This window comes from Gallus gallus, chromosome 3, assembly GCF_016699485.2.
Source record: "Gallus gallus isolate bGalGal1 chromosome 3, bGalGal1.mat.broiler.GRCg7b, whole genome shotgun sequence".
Taxonomy (NCBI): Eukaryota; Metazoa; Chordata; class Aves; order Galliformes; family Phasianidae; genus Gallus; species Gallus gallus.
In genome coordinates this window covers 104,500,952-104,527,348 of record NC_052534.1, presented here as the reverse complement: position 1 = coordinate 104,527,348, position 26,397 = coordinate 104,500,952, and the positions used below count along the sequence as shown (strand labels likewise).

General features: G+C 45.3%; 1 protein-coding gene across 29 annotated transcripts in view; it reads left to right on the top strand.

Annotated features, from left to right (window-relative positions):
* Positions 1-26,397, top strand: part of DTNB (dystrobrevin beta) — a 140,621-nt gene that overhangs the window by 51,606 nt on the left and 62,618 nt on the right. For all 29 annotated transcript variants that reach the window (XR_005858621.2, XR_005858622.2, XR_005858620.2 and 26 more), the window contains one exon: positions 14,098-14,175. Coding sequence is in view for 25 of the 29 variants with exons in the window: in XM_046939422.1 (XP_046795378.1) it covers positions 14,098-14,175 (78 nt within the window). In the remaining 4 variants the exon portion in view is untranslated. The remainder of the gene's footprint in view (positions 1-14,097; positions 14,176-26,397) is intronic.

Sequence of the window (26,397 nt, the reverse complement as noted above, 5' to 3'; positions counted from 1 at the left end):
GGGGACAGAGAAATGGGCATACGTTGTTAGTGTAGATAATAAAGAACAGAATGAAATTGTCCTGTTGCTGCCTTAAAATAATAAAATTGATCAGCACTGATGAGAGTTTCCAGAGCAGTTTCCAGGCTGTGGCTTGGCTGGTGAGCAGCTGTACGGTGTGCTGTTGGTCCCTTTCAGAGGTAATCCAGAAGGATCTGGAATTGCACCTTCTATGTTTTCAGTCCCAACTGAAATAGGTGCAAAATTCCTTAATTTGGACACTTGCTGATGGCTGTTGATGTCTCGGAGCAATGGGAAAGTTCCCAGAGTGCAGGAGGAAAATGCCTGTTCTTTCTTTTTCCAGGGAGGGAGAGAGATTGAAATCGCACAGGGCAGTATCTGACACGTTGAGTTTACCAACATGACTTTGATGGCAAATAAACTAATGGAGCAGTATAGAAGCTAATTTGTTGATCAGTAAATAGAAACCTAACTCGTGCCAATCAGCATACAGGGGCTTTTGGCAGCGTAAGGTAGTCAGACACAGTTTGTATCTTCTTGATCAGATTAGTTTTGATTAGTGAAGTGATAGTGTTGAAGTAATGCACTTAGGATGAGCATTGCATGATTTAGAAAACAATCATCAACAGATACACAGCCGGTTGAAAACCAAATGCTGAGCTAGTTGTCCTTGATGTAACTGAACAGGAAGATTGCTGAATTATAGCTGAATTGCTTGGTTAGAAACTAAGTCCTGCAGACCTGGCCTCTGTGCTGTTAATTCATGTTTTAATGGCCAGGAGGAAAAATATGAAATCACTGCTAGGCACTGAGGTGAGGGCTGGTGTCTTCTCCCTGGTATCTAGTAGTAGGATGAGAGGTAATGGCCTTAAGTTGCACCAGGGGAGATTCAGGTTGGATATTAGGAAGCATTTCTTCTCATAAAGAGCAGTGATGCAGCGGCACAGCTGCCCAGGGAGGTGGTGGGGTCACCATCCCTGCAGGTATTCAAGAAAAGTGTGGATGTGACACCGAAGGACGTGGTCAGTAGGCATGGTGGGGTGGGTCGGGGTTGGACTTGGGGATCTTAGAGGTCTTTTTTCCAACCTGAATGATTCTATGATTCTATGAAATTAGAAAACTATTGGAGGTATGAAGAAGATTAAAAGGACAGAATGCTAAGAAAAATGACTCCAAAAGTTGTGGAGGTCATGGCACATAATTGGTTGAATATGCATTTTCAGGGCAATGTTGTAGCCCCAGGGGCTAACCTGAGTGCAAGGAGAAGACCTCACCCTTGGTGTTGGGTGGTGGAGTGGTCCTGGTCAGCAAACTGATGAGAGCACCCACAAACAGGCAGATACTGCAAGACCAAAAAGATGGAAAGGTTGAAAAGGTCAGTGAAAAGAATTCGAGGCCTGGGAAGAGATACTGGAAGTTGCACAAGCAGGAGTTCAAAGACTCCAGCAGCTCAAGTCATACGGTATTTAATGCATCGGTATTGGAATGATTTGATAGTTTTAGAAATATCTGTCCTAGGAAGAGGAAGTGTCATCCAGGGACCTTTATCAGACAGGCTTCTGCATGGACTGACCTGGAGACGAAGCTAGACAAATTCAGAATGAAAATAAAAAATGGATTTTAATAGTAAGTGTAAGTAGTGGTTAGAATAGATTAGCAAAATTGAAAGTGGTGGAGTACTGAAACTTGAAAACCAAGAGGAGAGTATTTTTTAATCAAATACAAATGCCAGTCTGGTTTTGTTCTGTGCTTGACAGAAGTTCTCTTACTGTAGTATTTCCTTCTGCCCTTATGATCTATGGAAAACACATACAGCAGTTTCCATGTGCGAACTTCACGGAATCTACTGAAGGAGCACCAGGGATCTGCTCCATAAGGCAGTCTGGCTACACTAATTCTGATACAAGGCTTGGTCTTCTTGGCCAACTGGACACACTACTGGCTCATGTTCAGCCATCTACTGACTACCCACCTCCAGATCCTTTTTCCTCCATGCATTCGTGTTGGTGCTATTGACTGATAGTGCTAAACATAGTTTGTAAGGTCTTTGTGAAGGTGTTACAGTAAGAATGCCAGTCTGTGGGTTACAAACGTTTCCAGTCCATCAGATATACATGCCCAGGAATTTTATCTTGTTTGACAATTCAAAAACTTTGTTGACTGTTCCCTTCTTTTCCCCGTGAACATTTCCCCAGGCATCAATGAGTTGGGTATCTGCCATTGCTTCAACTTAAAGCCCTGGAGGGAGCAATGATCTCCCAGAGGTCAGATCCCCTTATCTACTGCTGCTATAAGGCTTGAAAAATGAACAGAAATCAAGCTGACTGGGACCTCTCCACCACCCAGCACCAAGGGTGAGGTCTTCTCCTTGCACTCATGTTAGCCTCCAGGGGTACAGCATTGCCCTGAAAATGCCTACAAACCTGTCTTTTTCTTGACCCAGATTCCTATTGCTTTTGCAGTGTGACTGGGGGGGACCTAAAACCTCCTCAGATAAGTTAGTAAGTCTGCTTTTGGTAAAAATCTTTATCTTGCAGTTGCCAAAAAGCTCTGAGGATTAGATAAGGAAGAAAAGCTCCTCTCTCCTGCCAGGAGGACGAGGGTGGTGTGCAGCGTGGTGCTGATAAACCTGCTTATCAGGGTATCATTTTACACTTCTCTAAAATATTACAGAGTGCTTTGCTGCCGAAACTGCCTTGCTTTGGGTGGGGACAGCAGCAGATCTGATACAGCATTGTTGTGCTCCTTCATCATCCAGCTGAGGCTTCCTCATCAGGCTGCTGAATTTCAGTGACAGTTGCAAACAAATCACAGGTTTCCTTCTGTGTAGGGAAGCTTCCAGGAAAACCCTCATGTAAGGACTGCAAAAAAACTCCAAGACAGTACAAGTCTCTTCTAAAAGTGGGGCTTGCTGATCCAAATCAGCTTAAATAAAATTCCCATCAACACAAAGCAAAGGAACCAGAGATATGCTTTGGTTGCTGGTATTTATTGCAAACATACATCAAAGATGACTTTTCATAGAAGTTAAGATCAGAAAATATTAAACCAGCCTCTCTGACCACCTGGTACTCATTGATCATTAAATGTCACCACATTCCTTCCCTTCCAAGCCCAGTAATTTGTGTCCAGGAAAGGTTATCTAACACAAAGGCACACCTTCTTGGTTTTGAGAGGTTACAAAAGTGCCAGTTCTGGAGTAATTGTTTGAGGGAGTGCTCATCATTCCTGCTTAATATTTGTGTCTTATTTCAGATTTTTCACCTAAGCGATGTTTCATTTCCAACACTTATTCTTTTTTCCCTTCTCTGCTGATCCAAGCACTAGTACATCTCCATGTCTGTGCTGCAGGATCAGGTTAGCTCTGCTGCCCGCAGATTGCCTTACACGCCTGCTACAATCCCTGATCCTTTTTGTAACCACTGCCTTCTGAAACACAGCTCTGTTCTCTGCATCTGCGACATCAGAGATGTCATAGTTCCAATCCCCTGCCATGGGCTGATTGCCAACACTAGATCAGGTGGCCCATGGCCCATAGCCCATCCAACTGTGACACCAGAGATGTCATAGAGAGGTCACTTAGTATTTGGTCTATTCAAATAGTTTGTTTTAACAACCTTAGCTTGTTGATCTGGATTACTGTTTGTGATCACCATTCCAGCATTACTTACTACTTAATGAATCTTCTTCATCCACAATGTTTATCAAGACTAAATTTGTATATACTTCATAATGAAAAGTCTTAAATCTTCTATGGTAGCTGTAAAAATCCACTAAGACCACTTGATTTCAAAAATTGTGAACTGACAGGTGTTTTTGGTATCTGAAGGACCTTAATGCATTCAAAAAGACTTTGTTGATACATAGCTCATGTTTTCATAGAGCCGTAGAATGGCTTAGATTGGAAAAGACATCTAAGATCATCCTGAGAAAAGGAAGGCAGGCAAGAATGCCAGGAGGCCTCCGTGGATCACCAAGGAGCTCCTGGACTCACTTAAGCTCAAAAAGAAAGTCCATAAGGATTGGAAGCAGGAGCAGGTTACCTGGGAGGACTACAAAGAAGTTGTCCAAGCAGCCAGGAGTCAGATTAGGAAAGCTAAAACCCTGACAGAATTAATTCTAGCCAGGGATATAAAGGAGAACAAGAAGGAATTCTACAGATGTATCGGTGATAAAAAGGTCAGGGAGGATGTAAGCCCTCCAGAAGGAAACTGGAGACTTGGTCACAAAAGATACAGAGAAAGCTGAGGTGCTCAATGACTTCTTTGCCTCGGTCTTCACCAGCAAGGGCTCTGGCCACACTGCCCAAATTACAGAAAGCAATGGTAAGAACCTGGAGAAGGCAGATCTGCCCACTGTAAGTAAAGATCAGGTTTGAGAACACCTAAAGAACCTGAAGGTGCATGAGTCCACGCGACCCAACGAGATCCATCCCTGGGTTCTGAGGGAACTGACGGATGAGGTTGCCAAGCCACCATCCATTGTATGTGAAAGGTTATGGCAGTTTGGTGAAGCTGTCACTGATTGGAAAAGGGGAAACTTAACCCCCATTTTCAAGAAGGGAAAAAAAGAAGATCCAAGGTACATCAGGCTGGTCAGTCTCACCTCTGTGCCTGGCAAGGTCACGGAGCAGATCCTCCTGCAGGCCCTAATGAGGCACATAGAGAATAAAGATGAGGTGATTGGTGGTAAACCAACATGGCTTTGCCAAGGGCAAGTTGTGCCTGACTGATGGAGCTGCAGCATCAGTGGATAAAGGAAGAGCAACCGATGTCATCTACCTGGACTTGTGCAAAGCGTTTGACACTGGAGAAGAATGGATCTGATGGATGGACTGCTTGCTGGGTAGGAATTGGCTGGAGGGCTGCACTGAGAGCTGTCGGCGGCTCAGCGTCCAATGGAGACTGCTGACCAGAAGCGTTCCTCGGGGATTGGTGCCGGGACCGGCGCTGTTTCACGTCCCTGTAGGCGACGTGGGCAGTGGGATCGAGTGCACCCTCAGCAGTCTGCAGGTGACACGCGAGGGGGAAGGGATGCCATCCTGAGGGCCCTGGGATGGCTGGAGGGGTGGGCCCATGCCAACCTCATGGAGTTCAACAAGGCCGGGGGCAAGGTCCGGTGTCTGGGTTGCAGAGACTCAACGTGATCTGGCAGTGTGCGATTGCAGCCCAGAAGGCCAACTGTATCCTGGGCTGCATCAAGAGAAGTGTGACCAGCAGGGCGAGGGAGGGGATTCTGCCCCTCTGCTCTGCTCTCCTGAGACCTCACCTGCAGTACTACGTCCAGTTCTGGAGCCGTCAGCACAAGGAGGACAGGGAGCTGTTGGAGAGGGTCCAGAGGAGGGCCGCGAAGATGATCAGAGGGCTGCAGCACCTCCACTACAGAGACGGGCTGAGGGAGCTGGGGCTGTGTTATGTGGAGAAAAGAAGGCCCTGAAGAGACCTCACAGCAGCCTTGCAGTACCTGGAGGGGCCTACAGGAAAGCTGGGGAGGGACTTTTTATAAGGGCAGGATGAAGGGAAATGGCTTTCAACTGGAAGAGGGCAGATTTAGACCAGATATCAGGAAGAAATTCTTTGCTGTGAGGGTGGTGAGACACTGAACAGGTTGCCCGGTGAGGCTGTGGATGCCCCCCTGCATGGAAGCATTCCAGGCCAGGCTGGATGGCTGTGAGCAACCTGGGCTAGAGGGAAGTGACCCTGCCTACAGCAGGGGGTTGGAACTACATGAGCTTAAAGGTCCCTTCCAACCCAAACCATTCTGTGGTCCTATGAATCTATGACTGGAAAAAGGGAAACATCACTGCCATGTTTAAGAAAGGGAGAAAGGAGAACCCACGGCATTACAAGGTGGTGACCCTCACCTCTGTGCTGGGAAGGTCACGGAGCATATCCTCCTGGAAGACATGTTAGGACACATGAGGGATGAGCAGTTGGTCAGGGACAGCCTGCACAGCTTCACCGAGGGCGGATCGCGCCTGACCTGCCTGGTGGCCTTCTATGATGGAAGGTGACATGATGACATCAGCAGACAAAGGAAGGGCAGCTGCTGTCATCTGCCCCGACTTGTGTGAGGTCTTGGGCACGGTGCCGCACCGCATCCTTATCTCTCTGTAGAAGAGGTGTGGATTTGAGAGCTGGATGGATTACTGGTGGGTAAAGACTTGGTTGGAAGATCACAGCCAGAGGGTTGTGGTCAACGGCGCTATGTCCGGGTGGAGGCGGTGATGAGTGGTGTCCCCCAGAGGTCCCTCTTGGGACTGGTGCTCTTCACCATCTCTATCAATGGTCGTGGGTGTCCAACCTTTTGGCTTGCCTGGGCCACACCGAGTGAAGAGGAATTGTCTTGGGCTGCTCCAAAAGTAATGCCTCCTATTTAATTTCCGTGAAAACGACAACAAAGAGCACGACATCCCTCTTTGACAGAGCACCTTCCCAGCTACAAAACGCTATTTCTCAACGCAGTCGCCACCGTAGTTCTTCACTGTAAGGGAAGAGCAAATCCGAGACCGCCTCGTGAGCCTGAATGCGTCCCGGTCTGCGGTTGCCGCGGTAACCGCCGCCGTGCGGCGCATCCGGGGCCGCGGGTTCGAATCCCGACCCCGGCGGCAGCGCTGGGACCGGGGGGAGTGGAACGGGGAGCGGAGGTGGTGCGCGGGGCGGGGCCGGGAGCAGCGCCGGGTGACAGCTGGCACAGACGGACCCGTCCTAAAATGTGGCACACTGACAAGAATGCCTAAAACGTGGCGTCGGAGAAGCGAACGGCACAATTAAGAGCGATGCTTTGTTGCGGTGAGTAGTTTGCATATTCCTAATTAGAGGCAATGAATGGGTGCAGCGATGAGCTCGGGGTCGTTAATGTATATGTTACATTATAGGTGTCTATATTGCATTGCGTATGTCTATACTGTGCTGTAGATGCATACATTGCACTGTTTATGTGTATATCGCATTGTCTACACAACGGACACACAGTGTATCCTGAGGGCAGCACTGCTATTTGGGGGGTATTATACATCTTTAACTTGAATTGTTGCTGTGTTATAGGGAGTTCTGTTGTGTTTTGTGCTTTGCCACAAGACAGCTTTCGGCTGGATCGCTGCTCGGTGCACGGTGCAAAATGAGTTAAAGAGACATAAAAGGTTCTTATGATGATGTAGGAAACTTAGCTTAAAACATATTCCTCACCACAAATAAACAACAACAACAAAAAAAAAAACCCAACACTTTGAATAACGTCAGAACAGCACTTGGCCATTTTCTGTTGAAAATAACAAAGAGAACAAAGCAGCCATCGATCTGTCACCTATACAGGACATTTTGTTGTTGTTTCGAAAGTCATTAATTTGCACTGGGATGGAGCGGTGAGACCCGATGCCATCCTACGGGTTCCTTCTCTTCCTATAGGAAAAGCGTTGGCTCAGCACACCCGCGGGTGCCTGTGCCCTTGGTGCTCTCATTGCAGGAGTGTTGGCAGCTATTTTTAAACAATTCCTCTTCTTTTTTTTCCCCATCCAAATGCACCGTCAGAACGTGGCACGGTGCAGTGAGGAGCTGCTGACAGTCATCTCGCAGCCTTCCCCACAATCCCAAGTGCAAAGGCAGTGCTCGGTGCCTACCCGAGAGCTGTCATTCTGTTGTTTTCATTACATCATAATCATTAGAAAGATTATTTCCATATTTCTGAACCCCTTGGGGAACTGGTAGAGGGTTGCAGAGAAATTTCTTTGCCTTTTGGGGTAACCACAGGTGTGCTTCCATCCCCAAGTTTGGTTTGGCTGTGCAGAGAGCTGCTTTGCCCCATAAATGCAGGTTTCCTCTGTCTGTTTGCCTCTGTTACCTGTGCAGAAAACAAATGGAACAAGTAGATCATCCCCGTTCTTTGCTGCAAGCGAGGTGCACTTCAATAATCAGCTCTTTCTTTTATTTTACAATGGAAATAACAAGTAACTTTCTGCTGGAGGCGTTTGCTCAATTTATTGGGGATCTCAAATCGTAGAATGGAATCACTGAATCATGAAGTTTGGAAAAGACCTCTAAGTTCACCAAGCCTAACCCACCCCACCGTGCCCACTGCTCACATCCCTCAGTGCCACAGTGGTTCTGGAACACCTCCATGGACGGTGACCCCACCACCTCCCTGGGCAGCTGTGCCATTGCATCACTGCTCTTTCAGAGGAGAAATGTTTCCTAGTATCCAATCTGAAGATAAGAATAGATAAGGTCAGAAGGTAAGGTCAGAACTGAAGCCCGTGCTTGCCCTCCTGCCTCCCAGGTGAGATAAAAAAGAAAGACACTGACTCTTTAGCAGGATCTGTTGTGACAGGACAAGGGGAAATGGTTTCAAACTAAAAGAGGAAAGATTTATATTGGATATAAGGAAAAGGTTTTTCATGATAAAGGTAGAGCAAGAGGTAATGGACTTAAGTAGTGCCAGGGAGGTTCAGGTTGGATATCAGGAGAAAACTCTCCTCCAAAAGAGCAGTGCTGCAGTGGCACAGCTGCCCAGGGAGGTGGTGGGGTCACCGTCCCTGGAGGTGCTCCAGAACCGTCGGGATGTGGCACTGAGGGACGTGGGCAGTGGGCACGGTGGGGTGGGCTGGGGTTGGACTTGGGGATCTTGGAGGTCTTTTCCAACCTTCATAATTCTGCTGTTATTCTGTGCCAGTAGCACAGGTTGCCCAGAGAGGTGGTGGATGTCCCTGCAGACACCCAAGGTCAGGCTGGACGAGGCTGTGAGCACCTGATGGAGTTGTAGGTGTCCCTGTTCATTGCAGGGACCAGATGACCTTGAAGGGTCCTTTCCAACTCAAACAGTTTTGTGACGAATGAGCACTGGATTGGAGTCAAGGTGAGGTGAGCAGTGACTGAGATTCAGTTGCCCTCTGCCCGTGCCTACAGCTGCAGGGGAAGTGCACATGAGCAAACTCCTTTTGAATGGATTGCTACTGTGGCTATTGCTTGTGGCATGTCCTGTGCTCATCTTATGCATCTCAACCCCATGCCTTCAGCTTTGCTGCTCTTTTGTGTTCCACAGCCCCAGTGCAGTTCCAGCTGCATTTGATCACTTCTTTAATCTTTTTCCCCCCTTTAGCTTGATGTAGCTGTTGCACTCACATTGTCCTTTTCACTTCAAATTGAAGAAATCTAATCTGAAAGAGTTCTGGAATAAGAATAGAACTTCAACAATTCAACTCTTTTTAACATTTTCTCACTGTGGGGTCATGTTTTAAATATCCTGGCTTCCAGAGCAGCTCCTTAAAACTTTTCCTTATGGATGATGGATTCGTCTCCAAGCATTCTAAGAAATCACATATATGTATATACAGCAACCAAAAGTTGCCAAAACTCATCCTGCTGTGAAGTTTTACCCCTCACATTTTGGGGCAAAAGAGCTGAAAACAAACGCACAGATGCTACTGCGATTATTTGCTAATTCAGAGTTTGTGACTTCCCAATGAGTCATCACGGTCCTCTAACCAGAACCACAAATGCAACCAAGATTGGGAGATTTCTCTGAATTATTTCCTGTGCAAAGTAGAAAATACAAGAAATCATGCATTTTGTAAAAAGCACTCATGTTTCCAACAGGAAGAACTTGCTGCAGCCATGAGATTGGTTTGTGTGCTTTATTGCCCTCATTATTTAAAATCTGCAAGGATGCTTCCAAGCAGGATTTGTTCATTTGCTGTCTGTCCCTTGGATTTTGATATATCTGTGCTTGAGTACTGCTGCTTGGTTTTATTAGAGATAAATCACATTTATGCATAGGTTACCATCAAATCACCACAGATTTGTCTTCAAGTAGGAGGTTTGGAGATACCTCTGTGAAAAACACGTTTTCTAGCTTTTAGTTGTTCCTGTTTTTCTTCCTTGCTTTCTGTTGTGAAGTTTCACTTGTCGCTACCAGCTATTGCATCTTTAAATAGGTTTTCCTTTTCTTCACTGGCCTGCCTTCAGTGCTTGTTATTGAATTGGTCGTATCGATCTTATACTCTACTTAGCCAAGCACGTAGGCAGAGTCGGAAGGCAGCAGGAGATCATTATTTGGATTTGAATAATAAATAACAGGCCTTTTTTATGGTCTTTGCTGCATATAATACATGGCTCAAAAGAAGTCATTCTTTATTTCTTCCTTCTTACTGAGTAATTAGAGGATAAGACTTTATATAGCAAATAACACTAAAAGAATTGTCCTCTTAGATAGAAGAACAAATTTGCTCAGTAAAGGGAATGCTGGAGAGAAAATTTCTCCCGTCAGGTGCTGTCCTCAGATGTGTGATGTGACCCACTAACGTCCTGGCTGACAGACTGTGAAACAAGTATAGGCCTGGCACAATTAATTTCCAGAAGTTTCTCAGGTTATTGTTGCATTCTTCAGACACAAAGAGGATTAGTAAGGCTATGTCTAAGGAAGGAGTCTGGAACCACTTTCACAGATTCATACAGAATCACAGAATCGAAGGGACCAGCACTGGGTGCAGTGCTCCTGATGTGACCTCCCCAGGGCAGAGCAGAGGGGAAGATCACCTCCCTCACCCCGCTGGCCTCGCTCTGTGCACTGCACTCCAGGGTCCCATTGGCCTTCTTGGCCATAAGGACACACCGCTGGCTCATGGCCAACCTTTGGTCATCTTTTATTCAACCATTGGTCAGCCATTGATCAGCCATTGGTCAAGCAGAGCACCCAGGTCCTTCTCTGTAGAGCTTCTTTCCAGCAGGTTAACCTGTACTGATGGCTGACGTTATTCCTCCCCAGGATGCAGGACTCAACACTTGCCCTCGTTGAACTTCATGATATTCTTTGCCCATCTCTCTAGCCTGTCGAGGTCTCTGAATGGCAGTGCAGTCCTCTGTTGTATCTGCCACTCCACACCATTTGGTATCATCAGCAAACTTCCATCCTCAAGCAGGTTTATGACGAAAAGCCATAGAGCTGTTATATCAAAGAATAAATGAAGATAAAGGAATCAGCTTTAGATCAAACCACAGTGCTGCATATACTGTTAGTTTCCATGTGCTTGGGACCATGTTTCACATTTTTGGCAACTCGTGTTGTTATTACAGTTGTTGGAGAATTTGCAATATGACAGGGAAAGATATCATTGCTCATGTCATCCTTACAGAATGCTGCGTCTATAGTAAAATTGCATTATCCCCCCCCCACTGATGAAGGATGCTCCTTTTCTGCTCCCCCCCCTCCACTCTTCCGTTCAGTTGCTGAGGTCTGGTGATGGTTTCTGGAGTGAGCAGAGCGATCTGTTTGCTGTCCCTCCTGTCCCATTGCAGTGCCTGGCATGGTGCCTGCTGGGGAGGCATCCAGCTCTCCTGCAGCCCGCTGTCCTTGCTGCACTGAGTACAACCAGCTTTGCAGCAAAAGTTCCATACAGATGGAAGATTTGCAGGCAAATGCCAGTGTGTGTTCCTGTCTTCTTTCCTACTGCTTGGTTGAGATTTCAGTCAACTAGGAGCACCAGCCAACAATCTTACTTTATACACTAGCCTGGAAGAGTATGACCTCCTTTGGTTTTTGAATTATCATCAATTATCAGTGATCCTTGAGGTCGTTTCCAACCTCAGTGATTCTATGAGAGGGCATGGTGGGAATGGGTTGATGCAGGTTGGATGGTAGGAAAAATTTCTTCTCTGGAAGAGTGGTGATGCAGTGGCACAGCTGCCCAGGGAGGTGGTGGGGTCGCCATCCCTGGAGGTGTTTGAGATGTGGAGATGTGGCACTGAGGGGTGTGGGCAGTGGGCATGGTGGGGTGGGTTGGGGTTGGACTCGGGGATCGGAGAGGTCTTTTCCAACCTGAATGGTTCTATGGTTCTGTTGAAATGCAGCCTTGCCCCTTGTTAGCATGGTAAACTGGGCAATTAGAGTGTGATGTGCAGGTGGCCAAGACATGCAAGTGAAGCAAAAGCTGCAGCAGTGGGAAAGAAGAAATCTGTACTGGGGGCACAACCTTGCTTGTGTCGCTTCAACCATCACAGCATTTGTGTTTATGGGGGGCTGGGGTTGTGCCTGCTGTAGGTAACCTCAGCCATGTCTGTTCTTCGGAGAAATTCTCTTTGGTCTTCCCTGAGAAACAAAGCTGAGTGGGTGCGTTATTGTGCTATTATCATATTGTATTGACACAGTTCTTCCAAGAATGAGATATGAGGAAAGCAAGTCGTGCTGCTTTTGCTTTGAATCCTTCCTGATAGGTTGTAATAGAAAGAGATTAGTTTGCACAGCGCTATTCGTGGAAGTGTCCCAGAGGGCTTCTGATGGCTGTTAAGCAAAGGAATGCTATTTCTTTGCTTCTGTGGATACATCCTGCAATAGAAAGTAGGAATTTCAGTAAATCAAATTGCATTTTATAGTCAGTGATGTCTTTCTTATCTCAGAAAAAAAAAAGTGTGAAGTAGCATAGGAAGAATTAAGAAAGCAGAGTTAATACTTGTTTGTTCTAATGAGTTATGATGAGTTGTGCTTTCCTAGCCTGCTGTATGAGAAATAGTAAAGTTCCCAGGAAAAGGAATCTGCCTTGTTTTACTGCTTTTTCCTGCTGACACCTTATAGAGGGAAGTGGAAGGATTCACGTGCCAGCTGGGATGGTTTTATTTTTACAGTTATGTACAACCGCGTTCCATCAGGAATTGGAGTCAATCCTTGTGGGTGCCTTCCAACTCAGGATATTCGACTCTTATTTATTGCGTACGGTGGTGTTTTGTTTTAATTAGTAAACTGAACCAGGTTTCCATATGGATTCGGGTACTACTCCTTTGTTACAAGCTCTCTGTTTAACCTCATGCAAATTTCTCTTGGATCACAAACTTGACCACAGCGTCTGCTGGCTGCGCTCCTAGAAATGCTTTATGTTAACCTTTGCCTACATAAATATATGTAGGTAGGCAGCCACAGAACTGTTTATTTTCAAGTCCCTTTAAGTTTCTGTCAGCATGCCTGTAAAATGGAATAATAATAGGTAGAGGTCAGCCACTCTCTGTAGTGTAAAGTGAGTTAATATCAGTATGTTTTTACAGTTTTGTGCATCTAATGTATACCTTTGGTTTGTGCCTGCTTGGCTGCGTTGGTTGTGTTTTCATTGTAATTCTCTGTAATTCTCTCTCCACAAAGAAATACAGCCTGGGCTGCAAGGGGGGCCCTGAGCAGTGCCAGAAGGGCTCACAGTATCCCTTACAAATCTTAATAGTGTAGGACTGTCCAGGTTATAAAACAAAACTCAGCTGTAAGGTTAGCAAAGGTATTCAAGACTCCATTTATGTTGAGTTTGTATGTGTGTAAGTGCAGTAAATGCAATCCGAAGGATTCAGCAAAAAAAGAGTGACAGCTGTCATGCAGTAATCTGTATTAATTCCATCCCTATTAAAAGAGTGACCTGAGTCCAGGCATTACTAGTTGATAGTTAAACAACTGTTAGATATAGGAGAAGTGGTAATGACTTTAAGTTGCTCCAAGGGAGGCTCGGGCTGGATGTTAGGGAAGACTTATTCTCATGAAGGGTGGTGCTGCTGTGGCACAGCTGCCCATGGAGGTGGTGGGTCACCATCCCTGGAGGTGTTCCAGAACCGTGGGGACGTGGCACTGAGGGACGTGGGCAGTGGGCACGGTGGGGTGGGCTGGGGCTGGACTTGGGGATCCGAGAGGTCTTTTCCAACCTGAATGATTCCATGATTTCTCCAGCTAACTTAGATTTAACTCACTAGAAATAAAACCCAACTGGGAGGTGTACGCAGTCATTGTTAGAATGAAGGTTTACTGCAACCAGTCAGTGCCTCACCTCTGTGGGCATTTCGGATATTTCCCCCAACTTGAATGTCTCCTACATCTCTTTGAAGAATTGGACAGTGCCAAAGGTCAGTTATGTAATCACAAATGTTTCACCTTCATTTTCAAGCAGTGCAGAAATCACAAAAACTAATTAGAGAAGTGCAGTCCAAGCTCTTTAAGTACCTTTGTGCAAAGCAAATCCTGCTGCTCTTTGCCCGAACAGTGTCACTGGAAACAGTGATGCCCTTTTTCCCACTATTGCTTTTGTTTTCTAATTTATTTCTTTTAATCAGTAACTGGAACAAATTCCTCTTTCTATTTCAGTCCCCCTCGACCTCTGACTAACATGAATGACGCCATGGTGACCCACATGTCCTCTGGAGCACCAACACCAACAAAGAGGTAGGCGTACCCTGCAGCATTTATCGTTTGCTTCTCAGAGAGGTGAAAAACACAGAGCATGGGTTTTGTATCACCAGAGCTCTTCTAATGTGTTTTGAATAACACTTCTACTTCAAAGTGTGTATACAGCGTCCATTAAAAGAGGAACAGTTTGCAATGCTGCTTTTTTTTTTTTCCTCTACGGAGTGATTTTCTTCTGTTGAAATAGATGCCATTACATGAGTGTGACTGAAGCAATACCCAAACATTGCTAAAGAAATTTTTCTTGTTATTAAATAGAACATTGCTTTCAAAGCTGTTCTGAGAAGGACTGGTCTTGTATCATAGGCTGCACTGCTCACAAAGCAGAGTGATTCTGCTGGAGACATTCCACGTAATAAGTTTACTTTATTTCCTTTGTTAACACACATTCTCTGCACCAACCCAAGCTCTTTTGAGTTATCCATATCGACGGAAAGCATTTAGGTAGAGCTAAATAAACTTATCTCTATGTATGTAAATTATTGCATGAATGCTCACTTGTAAACATGCAAAAACGTTGAATCACGGTTTGCACTGCACTTTTCTTTCTTGTTAAGTTACACAGGGGAAAATAGCAAGGTGTTCTGCTGAAGATTTCACTGGCCCAAAGCTGTAAATGAATTACTGTTCCCTTAAGGGAATGAGAAACAAAACTGGAAAAAACGTTCTCACATTTCAGTGACAAAATGGCACTGAAGAGACAAGCCAAACCCCTCACTTTCAGCAGCAGTCTCCCAAAAAGGCTTAAGCACAGATCCACATAATTTCCTTCCAGTTTCCAAGGCAGAAGAAGTGAGTTGTATGTGCAGTTCTGAACTGGCTGTGTTAAAATTCCAAAACTGTCTGTTGAGTCCCTCAGTTGAGTGACTACAAACTCTGTACAGTGTGTGGTACGTTCTGAGAATTGAAATTTGCTTTTTGCTGAATTAAAAGTGAAGAGGCTGAGTCTGAATATTAATGTAGGCTGCCTTTAAACAACACAAGTAATGACACTTTCTCGTTTATTGGGTTGTAAGCAACCTCCTGGTCAAGGCCTTCAGTGCTTGCGTTTAGCCTCTATTTGGGCTTCGCCTCTTCCCAGTACATGGCTGTTTTCTGTGCTGGTCTGTGGGCACTGCAGATGCCATTTCTTCTCATGGAAGCCTTCAGTCCCATTAACCATTTGTTCCTGTGTGACCCCCTCGATGGGGACACGGTTCAGTGAGCGTGGTGGGGATGGGGTGGCAATTAGACTTGGTGATCTTGGAGGCCTTTTCCAACCTTAATTGTTCTGTAACTCTATGACATGCTAGCATCATCAGCAGAGGACTCTGACACACTTCAGCTTTGGACATTTTTGTGTTTATAATGGAGCCAGTTCTCTGTTGCTGCCTGGTGTCCAAGGTCAGGCAGACCAAAGATAATTCAGAAATAAAAGCTTTGAGAATCAGAACAGTTCGAACATAGACAGCATGTCATCTGCCTCTACACGCCCTGCAATCACCAACTGCCAGGACTTGCTTAAAGTGTTCCTCATGAGAATTGGTATTTGCTGACTTGGGCCTTGAATGTTCGTAGCACAGTGAGTGAGGCACCAAGGTGGATGTTAACAAAAACATGGCCAATAGGTAACAGCTCTTGGGACAGGTCCTTGGCACAGTTGTTGCTGTTATTACAACAGACTAGTTGATTGAACACAGTTGGTATTTTGAAAAACACACAAGTAACTGTAGCTGACTTCCCATTTAAAGGTGTGGAGCTTTTCCCCAGTAAAAATAGATATAAATCCCTTTGTGATTCAAGGGTTGCACTGAGACCTTCCAAGATGAAGACTTCTGTAGCACATATCCCTTACATATCCCATGCCCAGGAAAGGCTAAGAAAAGAAATTGGAATTAACACCAGAGGAACTCCCAGATTCCATGGAATGATGGTTATTGTCATTCTTTGTCCACAGCTTGCTTTTTCTGAGAGGCAAGGCATTTGCTGAAGCGCAGAAGGGCATTATGCCCATACAGAGGCAATTGTGAGAAAACCATAAATCACCTTACTTTCAAGCATCATCTTCTGTCAGGTACTGTGAGAGCTCACAGGCAGCAAATATTTGGTAGCTGCCATCTTCTGTGATTGCCATAGCTATTTCAGTACCTTCCTTTCTACCAAGATCCCGGCTCACCCTTCTTCAAGGATTCTCACTTTCAGAATTATGGGTTACTTCATCTAGCAGGTTCTGCAAGAGTTCATGGGAAGAGGCTTCTTCTCCCTCTATCTACTTATTCCAAAGAATGAGTGGAGGTATTTATCTTTTCCTGAACCTGGGGGGAAAGGCAGTAGCAATGTTTGCCTCCATCATTTCAGCTTTTCAAGTCCTCAGCACACTGCTCCGTAACCACAACCCCTGGGGATCTACCTGAGACTTGCAGTGGAATCCATCTCACATCAGGTATTGACATTCAGCCGCTGCTGTGCCTTTGTTCTTTGCAAAATTGTGGTGGTTGTGTACGCCTGTCCAAGCCTAATCAGGGTTGGGTTGGTTTTCATCACACTGTAATGAGGAAAAAAGGTCTTCACCAGAGCTTCTCTGGTTGTTCAGATGAGGCTTTATGAGGAATGATCAGTGGAAGCCAATTCAGACTGTATCTGAATTGTATGCAGACTATTTCTATCTCTGCAAGGCTTCTGCATAACCTTGGCATGCAGCCAGTTAAACTAGATGGCTGCAGATCTGGGGGCTTTAGCATCCCAGCTGAAACACTTGCCTCTTGCCTCAGCTTGAAAAAGACTCTGTGCTCATCTCAGCATATGCCCATCCATATATGGTATAATATTTCTAAGTATTTGGGAGTTCCAATGCACTGAGTGAACCACAGAGTACGTTGGAGCATCCATTCATTTATCATGTGGTTAGTCAGGGACATAAAGCAGCGCGTCTCTGTGTTATCTTTGTATTCTCCATTTCTTTAAACCTGGAACATGTATAGGTGTTTGCAGTTAGTAACAGAGTGAGCGAAGGCAGGAAAAATGTTTTTTTCCCCTTTGGAAATTTCTTCTATTTCTGTTTTGTAGTTCACACATGTCTGATTCCAATGTGGGCATGGTGGTGATGAGTTGGCGGTTGGACTTGATGATCTTGGAGGTCTTTTCCAACCTTCGTGATTCTGTGAATGTTTTTCCTAGGATTTATTACAGTTCCTGTTGCTTAGATTAATCCCTGATGTGAGACTACATCACCGACCGAATTCAGGGTCTCGTTTCTCCAGCTGCAGACACTGTCACATCTTGGCAGCATGAAGTGAACACATCGGGACACTGAGACTGCTTGGTGCAAGCTGATTGCCGTTCTTAGCTGCGTTTTAATGTGCTGCAGTAATCCTGGCATAGTAGAGGGACACAACCCCCTCCCTACCCCGCTGCCACCCCTGTGTTGATGCTGCCCAGGATGCTGTTGGCCTTCCGGGCTGCAAGCACACACAGCTGACTCATGTCCAGCTTTTTGTCCATCAGAACCCCCAAGTCCATCTCTGCAGGACTGCTCTCAGTGAGTTCTTCTCCCATTCTGTACCCATATCAGGCATTGCCCCAACCCAAATGCATCAACTTGGCCTTGTTAAACTTCCCTAGTTTTTTGTGTGCCCGCTTTTTGAGCTTGTCCAGGTCCCTCAATCCCACTGCCTGTGCCATTGATAAAGATGATGAAGAGCACCAGTCCCCAGACAGACCCGTGGGGTATACCACTCATCACCACCTCCATCTGGACATAGAGCCATTGACCTCAACCATCTGGCTGTGACCTTCCAACCAATTCTTTATCAACCGAATAGTCCAGCCTTTGAACCTACATCTCTCCCATGTACGGATAGAATGTAGTTGGGGACCATGTCCAAGCCCTCACACAAGTCCAGGCAGACAACATCAGTTGCCCTTCCCTTTGTCCACCAGTGCCATCACTCCATCATGGAAGGCCACCAGATGGGTCAGACACGATCTGTCCTTGGTGAAGCCATGAAGCTGTCTTGGGTCACCTCCTCATGTCATATGTGCCTTGACATCTCTTCCAGGAGGATATGCTCCATGCTCTTCCCCTATCCTTATATCCTATCCTAATGTCTTACATGTATATATGGTATTTTTTTTTGCTTTGCTTTCTTTCCCCAAAAGATGGAGCAAAAGTGGATCCATTTATTTGAAGGTTAAGTCAGAAGTAATACTAAATGGATACATACGGATGATTTTATTAGAAAAAGACAACTACTTTTGCAATTTTGTAATCACATCCACATTCCTGATCATATCCATTAGAATCATAGAATCTTGAAGGTTGGAAAGACCTCTAAGATCATCAAGTCCCATCTGTCAGTTTGCCTGCACTGTGCCCACATTTGCATGCTGCTGTTCCTGAATCTCTGGTAATCTCAGCTGTAGCTGCCACTGAATCTCAGTGGAAGTCCATGCTGATAAATGTATGTATATAGTTTTAAAAGCCTTTTTCCTGTGCTTCCTACTAATATTCCTAATAAGAGCTTAGTCATAATAGTGATTTGTACTAAATTATTAGTGAAAAACTGCCTCATTCGAATTTTAATCCACTTGTGGCAGATGTCACCGTGGCAGAATGGAAATAGAAATGTCCTTTTGTTATTTCATGGAAATAACCTCAGTGTGACAGCTGCTTTGTTGGGAAGAAGGCTGAACTGAAAGAGCAGGATTTTACTGCCTGAGCTCACTTTTTTATGAACTAAAAATTGAAAAGCAAACAAACCAAAGCAGCCCTTCTCAAATGCTGCTCTCACCCTGCGCACATCTCAGGGAGCCTTTATCTTTTCCACCCTCCTCATCCTCTGCTTTCAATGGGAAAGCATCCAGAGGGGCAGTGAACTCTGCGGATCCCAGGATTTCTGTATCTGTATTTTGCAAGGAGCTTTCTGTAGTCAGTAAAATACTGCAGACAGAATGAGGTCAGAGAAAGTTTGTCCTAATAAGAGGGAAGTTCTGGGAACAGAATCGTAGCGATGGTCACTTGCAGCTTTGGATCATTCTCACGTTTAGGTATGTAATATTTAATATTACCATTTTGCTATTTTTCATCTCTCAGAACGTAAATTTCCAAATTCAAATCGGCGGTTTAATGGCATGTTTACATTTGATAGCATTGTCTTAAATGTGGGAGGGAAACGTTCCATGCATTTATCAAGTGAAACATTTACAGAGGGAAAATTTGAATGCAACCTTGTCTGTATTTGTGACCTATGATACAACAAAAGTCAGTGTTACTCTGATCCTTACATCCGGTGAACCTTTATAAATAAATGGAAAGGATTTTGCCTTCTGTGTAAGATGAGGCCAAGCCTACAAAATATGTTATGTCTTTTTAGCTGGTTTATTTCCTGTTACTTTAGGAATAGATTCTTTCTGTTGTGGTCCATGTGCACCATTCTTCCATCAGCAATTCCCTTCGCAGAGGCCTCCAGCCCTCAGCCCATTTAACGATGTGCATTGGATGTTCTGCAGTCTCTTCTCATAGGATCACTGATTATCTGCAATTTGTGGTCTCTCTCTCTCTCTTCCTGCCTTTATTTTGTTTGTCCTTGTTTATCTTCACTGTCTCCAGTGCCACTGATTATCCTGTCCTTCGATGCGTGCATGACTGGGCACTTTCCAGCTTTTTGGTCAGACCTCCAGAAACCTTCCTCTGCCGTCAGCTCTGCATTGATGTATTTTCTATCTGTGTCATTGACGTTATCCCTTGTTGTTTGTGTTTTTTAGTTCTGTAACCCAGAGTGATGTTTATTTGCTTGGCTAGCTTAATTTATCTTCTGACAACTTCCAATGTGCCTTTTTTCTCCTTTGTTGCCATGTCCACATTTATCTCTCCAACATTTCCTTCTAGCTGTCCAGTCACCAATTCCACCTGAAAGTGACTGACCACTGTTCTTGTCCGTTCTGCCATTTTTCTTTGACACAGGTGTAGTACATTCATTTTCCTATATCGTGCTTCTTAGATGTGTGTGACATCTAGAGATCCTAGAGCCACTTTAGCCATAGTTCCATCCTCAGGAAGTTCACAGTCTGCAGGCACTGCTGGGGCTGGGGTAGCGCTGGGGCAGGAGCCGGTGTCCTGGAGCTTGATCATGGTTCCTGACTTGACCTTGACCCTGTCTGACTGCCACTAGCAATCTCTGGGTGTATTTTGTGAACTAGCATGGGCTAGAAGTCATTCAGATCTTCTCCAGTAGGCACTGTGCATGTGGCCACACTTTTCAGAGTTCAGCATCATGAACAGATCATGGTAGGTGCAGGTAGTCATGCACCATGCTTCGTAATGCATCCCATGACACCTTCTGTGTACCTACATAATACCAAAATAGGTTTTCTTTCTAGAAAAGGACTAAAAATATCTCTTTGTCCAGAGACCAGGGAGGTCCTAGCTCACTTGAAACCTTGCCCAATGAAGGTTTGACATTACCTCATGAGAGGAATGAGGGGTCATGGCCTCACATTGCACCAGGGGAGGTTCAGATAGATATTAGAAAGAAATTCTTCTCTAAAAGAGTGATTAGGCATTGGTACAGGCTGCCCAGGGTGGTGGTGGGATCAACATCCCTGGAGATGTTCAGGAATGATGGAGGTGTGGCACTGAGGAATGTGGTCAGTGGGCATGGTAGGATGGGTTGGAGTTGGTCTTGGTTATCTTGGTTACAGGTCTTTTCCAACCTGGATGATTCTGTGATTCTAAGAGCTGTCATAACTAATTGGTCCAACAGTTTCAAGCAAGAAGTCCTGCATTTCAAACTTGCACTGACATCTAGGTGCCTATATGTATTTATCTTTAACCCATGGTTTAAAATCCTTTGGGTGCCACTGGAAGTCTGTGGGGCATGGGTTATGAGGAAGATGTGTTAGTTGAGTCTGGGAAGTTTGATGGGAAGGAAGAAATGGTCCAAAGGCAACAGCAAAGACATAACTGGAAGATACATTCACTACACATAAGTGAGTATAATATAAAATTCAAGATCAAGAGGAAAGTGTGTGCATAAAATATAAAAGAAATCCTAGTGGTGGACCCAATCTATGAAGGTTGTTTCTTACTGTTGGTACACAACTAGGGCAGAACTCAGGACCTGGAAGCACTGTTGTGTGGGAACGGGCACTGAGACCTGCTGGAAGACAGCCGTGCTTAATCCTGGTGCTGCTTTATGGTGCCTGCTAACCTACTTCTTTTGTGAAACCTTTAGTCTTCATTTATACCGCTTCTCACCTCAGCTACTTTCATCTTTTCTCCTTTCTCAAGTAGTATTTTTCAGCTTATCGTGTATGCTGCTGCTGAAGTCATATTTCTCACTCAGTTCTTCCCCCCTGCAGCCCATGATGGGTTTTCCAATAACGTTACTGCAGTCTGAGTGCTGCCACACAGCAGTGCTGTGCTGAAAGGAAGGGAACTGGGGGCACCCAGCAGGCAGAGCAGATCCAGAGCACTGCACTCCAGCTGAAGATTCACATTTGTTCTCCATCACCTTTCTCATCACATTCAAAGCCATCATTTCTCCTCACTTCTTTTTTTCCTCCATTTTGACTGCACTTAATTTTTAGGCACAATGACCATGGGTCCCTCTGGTCCCCCATTGGCTCAGCACCACGGCCAGGGACTGTGGGAGATCCCAAGGAGGAGATCCCACAGCTCTCTGGGTCCTTGTCCAAGTCATACTGATGCTTTCATTTTTCTTCCAGTCCCTGGTTTTTACACTTCCACACTTGGGCCCATTAAGATTTTGACTTCTTTTTTCTTTAGTAACTTAGCAGCAGCATCCATATTCAAACAGCTTTTGTCACCACTGTCTTTCTGAAACCACTTTGCTGGCAGTTTATTCATCCCTTTCTTCATTTGCTTTAAATTCAAATGTTACCAGATAATGCTTTTATTTTTCCCCCTCTATTCTCTGCCTTAATGATGAGCATCCAGCATGCTGCTGGTGCTGGGCTGTGTTGTTTCCCTGTGTATTAACATTGTGCGATTTTCACCTCAGATATACATCCCATTGTCTCTCCTGCCTACAAGAGCTGGAGGTAGTATGAAGAAGTTAAAAGGTTGTTTGCAGTTTTCAGGCAGCATGGTGGTTCCCCCCGACTTTAAGACAGATGACATCACTGTCTGAACAGCATGCTGTAGGTCAGTCGGAAATATGGCTTTGATTCAGAAATTGCTGTGCTAAATTTCATTTCTCTATTATGCAGAGTGGTGATAATTATCCTTTTTGACCTTAGCATCTATTTAAATCAATCATGGGGGAAAGTAATGTGACAGAAAACAAGAGATCCCTCTAGATCATGTCCTGGCAGCCCTTTCTCAAAGCTCTTTCCCTACAGAGCGACCAGAGCAGCACTGAGCAATTTTGTAAGGATTTTCAAATTTGTGAACCATCATATTAGAAATTTGCAGGGATTTCTTGAGGCAAACGTCAGGATTTCTAACAGATCATCTATTTAACATGGATTTCCTTGTAGGTTTTCAGAACAGAAATGAATTTAAGATGCCATTTAAATACTGCAGTAATTTATGGAGTCCCTTATAAAGCTGCAGAGCAGCACTCCAGTCATCAAACGCTACACTTCTTCCCCAGAAGGAGCTCAGCTCACTCTATTTGTAGCCCAGTTAACTCTATTTCTTGCTGCCTTTGACTACTGTTCTGCATAGTGTCAGCCATTGTTGTGTCTGGTGGCTGTCATTATAGGAAAAACATGAGAAAACAGACGGCGAGATTACATCTTAATGCTACTTTGAAGAATTCGGTCACAGCATGTGGTTAATTTAGGGACAAACAGGTGATATTTTATCCTTGATACCATCTTCTGAAAGCTAGCAGATTAAGCTGCCCAGGGAGGTGGTGGGGTCACCGTCCCTGGAGGGAGCCGTGGAGATGTGGTCAGTGGGCATGGTGGGGATGAGTTGGGGTTGGGGATCTTAGAAGTCTTTTCCAACCTTATTGATTCTATGCTTATAGCATAATTTTGAGTTTCTACTACTGGATTTATATTAATTTTTTTTACAAAAGTAGAGCAAGAATAGCCCTCAGTGGTGTCTGACTGCTGTCTGAACTCAGGCCCAGTTAACGATGGATGTAGTCCTGGGAGATACCAAAAAGTTGCCATGAAAGATGTAGATATGGTAGATACCCACATCTGGTAGGTGTGAATCAAAGGGTATAATCAACAGAAAGTTAATTCTTAAAGGAGTTTTTTTCTGAAAAAGTTGACACCAGGCCTTAAAGGAGCTCACAGTGAGGCTGCTGTGCCAACACGAGCTGATCCAATTCCATTCTTTTAATGATTAAAATGTGAAAGAAGGGGAGTGGCGGCCTGGTGGTGCCAAGGGGTGGCATTGCTGCTTCTTTGCACTCGGGCTGTATAAAGTAAATAAGTATTTTTGTTGAAATGCATGGCTGAAGATAGAAGGAATACCTTTGGGTTTCTGAATACATTATAAAACAATCATCTCGTACTCACGTAGCCGGGGAATAAAAATAGTTGGCACATCTATATTGGGAACAAATCATGTCAGAGAATGGAAATTGGATGGCTCTGGGTGGGTGGGTGGCCTCAGGAAGGAGGGGGAAGCATTAATTTGAAATGCATTGACTCATAAAGCTTTTGACACTATCCCATATGGTATTTTCATAAATAAACTAGGTAAATGCGGACTGGTTGAAACCACTGTTAAGTGGGTGCAACACCAGTTGGAAAATCAGTCAGGGAAAGAAAATATCAATATTTTCCTACCGAAGAGGGAGCACGTGTTGGGAAGGATCCCACGGGGTCTGTGCCATGTTTGGAGTTACTCGGTGTATTTCTTGACAGCTCGCATGATGAAATAGGGAGCACATGTACGTAAATTTCCCACTGACACTATGGAAATTCTTCAGAGGGCAAGCTTCTAATTCAGAACGGCCCTGTAAATCAGTGGAGTGAAATGGATAAAGACAGCTTCAAGCGACAGAAAATGAAATAAGATGCATGAATAAGAAGAGAATGGCTGACGAGACAGGCCTATTGTTGAGAAGTATCTGGGGAATTATGGTGGATTAGCAGCCAAATGCAAATGAACAAAATTACCACAAAAAATGGGAGCTAATAATGTGACTGGGGTTTGTAGCAGTAGGAGAGCCAGGGTGAGGGCTTGGTGAGGTGCTTGTTTGTGGAAGGGAGCAACACCAAGCTGTAGAGTCATTGTGATCTTATTCAGTATAAGTAATAACTTGGTGTTTTATGTGAAACAACTTCAGCAAGACAGCAAACATTCACCTCATGTTCATTAGCAGCAGAATCCCAGAGTGGTTTGGGTTGGAAGGGACCCTAATGTCCATCCAGGCCCATCGAGGGCCTACTTCCACCAGCGCAGGCTATCCAAAGCTCATCCAGTCTGGCTTTGCAGGACTGGAGCACCTTCCTAATTTTCCTGATTTCCCCATTTTTTGCTTAAATTTATTTAGCAACTTCTGTTCAAATTCATTATGATCTCAGGCTATTGCAGAGCTGCCTTTTGACATATGAGTGATTCACTGAAAACAGAGATGAGACAAACAAGGAGCAAGACTGCATTTATCAAGGCCAGAGACCTCAACAAAACCCTAATTGCCCTAATTTGCCAGGACGTAGTCAGCACCCATGGGAGTTCCTTGGGGTTCCACTAGTGGTGACCAGGATCTGTGCCGTGGCTCCATGGGGCTGCAGGGACATGGCGAGGCAGAGGTGATGGAGAGGGACAGAGCTGGGCCAAGATGAGCAGAGATTGCTCTGCTCTTTGTCGTCTGAAGGAATGAAACTCCTTGGAGCATTTGTGGCATGGTGCTCATTCACTGTCAGTACCATATAGGCTTCCAAGGTGGGCTGGGTAGTGTTAGGCTGGTGGTTGGATTTGATAAGGTTAACGGTCTTTTCTCACCTAAATGATTCTATGATGAGTTCAGCCTCAAAACAGCAGAAATGCAGAGGCAGAGGGTTATGTTCACTCACCCACCTGAACGCCAGTGATATCAGCACTGTTGAGCCTGCCTACACACGGCAGCACTGCTGGGAGCATGGGGCAGCCCAGGGCTTAGCAATGATGCTACACCTTAACCAAGGCCAGCACGAAGTCGGTTTTTGAGAAATATATGTGCCTTGATTGTGCTGTGTGTCAGCAGCACCGTCACGTGTCACTGCTGCTCTCTGCTCTGCACACTGCTGCCTTGCTGCAAGCCACTGTGCTGCAGCTGCTCTGAATGGGCACTGATTGCTGTGCAGACGTTCAGGAGATGATACACTGATGAAGTTTACAAAGAATTAAGCTCGTCTGTAGCTATCTCAGGCTTTCCCTGAGGAGCTGAATTCAGGAAGAGGCAAGCTCTGCAGAAACAAGAGTGGAAGATGCACATCAGCAGAACTGAAATTTGCTTTCTTGGTGCAGTCGCGAGGGCTCTGCTCTGAGAGATAACACAGAGTGCCCTCTGCAAACAGGGCATCGTTTAGTGTGAGGTGCTAGGAGAGAGGGCACAAGCTGTGTGCATTTTGTTTGAACCAGATCTGAAGTATGTGCATTTTGTAGCGCAGAATTACCTGCACTGGCTCTGTATTTTAGTACTTCTGCTCTCTGAAAGCAACATGCATACCTACAACATTTTACAGTCATAGAATCTTAAGATTGTTAACATTGGGTGAGACCTCCAAGGTCACTGAGACCAGCCATCAGCCCATCCCCATCATGCACACTCAGAGAATCACAGAATCATAAAGGCTGAACAGGATTGCTAGGATCATCAAGTCCAACTGTCAACCCATCACCACCACCCACAGGATGCCATTAAGCCCTGCGCTTCCTCCTGCCCACTGCGTGTTGATGTTCTCCTCGACGAGAAGATATCTGTGTGCTGGAGTTGGCACCACCTGCCAACACAGTGAAAAATTCTTCCCAGGGTGCATCTGTTTATTGTGGTGATGTATTTGTTGGGCAACAAAGCTGGGGAAGGGGCTGGAGCACCAGGGGAGATTAGGGTTGTATATAAGGAAGTATTTCTCTGGAAGACTGGCAACGCAGTGGCACAGCTGCCCAGGGAGGTGGTGGGGTCACCATCCCTGGAGGTGTGGAGGTGTTCCAGAACCATGGGGATGTGGCACCGAGGGACGTGGGCAGTGGGCATGGTGGGGTGGGTTGGGGTTGGACCTGGTGATCTCAGAGGTCTTTTCCAAGCTTAT